Consider the following 1,114-nt stretch of genomic DNA (forward strand, 5'->3'; position numbering starts at 1 on the left):
TAAAAGACAACAGCATGGACGCGGACATTCATTCCTACTCCAAGGGAACGTTACTGAAGAAAGACGAATATTTCTTCCGTATATGGTGTTACGCGACGAAATTATTTAAGTAAACAAGAAGAATTTCGGTTCTTCTTAGAGATGTACATATTCACTGATTTTAGGACATTTATTTTTAGAATTTTGATACTGATAATGACTTTTTCGATTATACATATTATGTAAAAAAAAGGAGCTCACCTTAGATTTGTGCTGAAATTACTTTGTAAATTGCGAGCTAAGTAAACGGGTGGCTTAAACAGAGAGCTATTAGTGGATAAAAAAATCTACGATTGTGTTCTTAAAATCACTACTATCACTACTGGTTCTACTGTCTAGTCACTCAAGACCTAAGAACGAAACTCAGCACAAATTTTACTTTGAGCTACACGAGGATACTGTGATACTGATAATGAATCTACAAAGAACCTAAGACGACTATTATTTAAAAAATTTTGAAATACTTTTGTTATTTTCAGTAAAATATTTTATGGGCAGTTGTTTTTGTTTGGTTATATATGATTAATGTTTATATTGTTTATGCTGTGCGCTATTCAGATTTAATATTTTATTGTTAATTATAAAAAAAGGTTTAATGAAGTCATTGAATGTACAGAGAGAAAATATAGGTGCAAAACAAGTCCATGTAAATGACTTCATTGTACCAACTTAACTGAATAAACGATTATTGAATGATTTGAATCTTTTATTTGTACGTAAATTATACTACAGTGGACATTCTACCCGACACGAATTTGGTACCGGATTTAGTGTAAGCAGCAAGGTCAAACATAGTGTAATTGATTTCATAGCTATTAATCATACGATATGTCGAATAAGACTTAAAGAAAAGTTCGCTAATATTAGTATTATTAGCATCCATGCTCCAACGGAAGAAAAAGAGGATGATGAAAAAGACATGTTCTATGAGGCACTAGACCGAGAGTACGATGAGTTCCCAAAAAATTACATCAAAATAATAGAAAGACACTTTAATGCCAAAGTCGGAAGAGGGAATATATTTTCGCCCACCATCGGAAAAGAGAGCCTACACGTAGACTTTAATTATAACGGT

General features: G+C 32.1%; 1 protein-coding gene across 1 annotated transcript in view; it reads left to right on the top strand.

Moving 5' to 3' along the window:
* Positions 1 to 735, top strand: part of LOC140451278 (uncharacterized) — an 862,244-nt gene extending 861,509 nt beyond the window's left edge. The window contains 1 exon segment of the mRNA XM_072545021.1: positions 7 to 735. Within this exon segment, the coding sequence (XP_072401122.1) occupies positions 7 to 113 (107 nt within the window). The 3' untranslated portion in view covers positions 114 to 735.
* The last annotated feature ends 379 nt before the right edge of the window (positions 736 to 1,114 follow it).

This window comes from Diabrotica undecimpunctata, chromosome 9 (genome assembly GCF_040954645.1).
Source record: "Diabrotica undecimpunctata isolate CICGRU chromosome 9, icDiaUnde3, whole genome shotgun sequence".
NCBI classification, from domain to species: domain Eukaryota; kingdom Metazoa; phylum Arthropoda; class Insecta; order Coleoptera; family Chrysomelidae; genus Diabrotica; species Diabrotica undecimpunctata.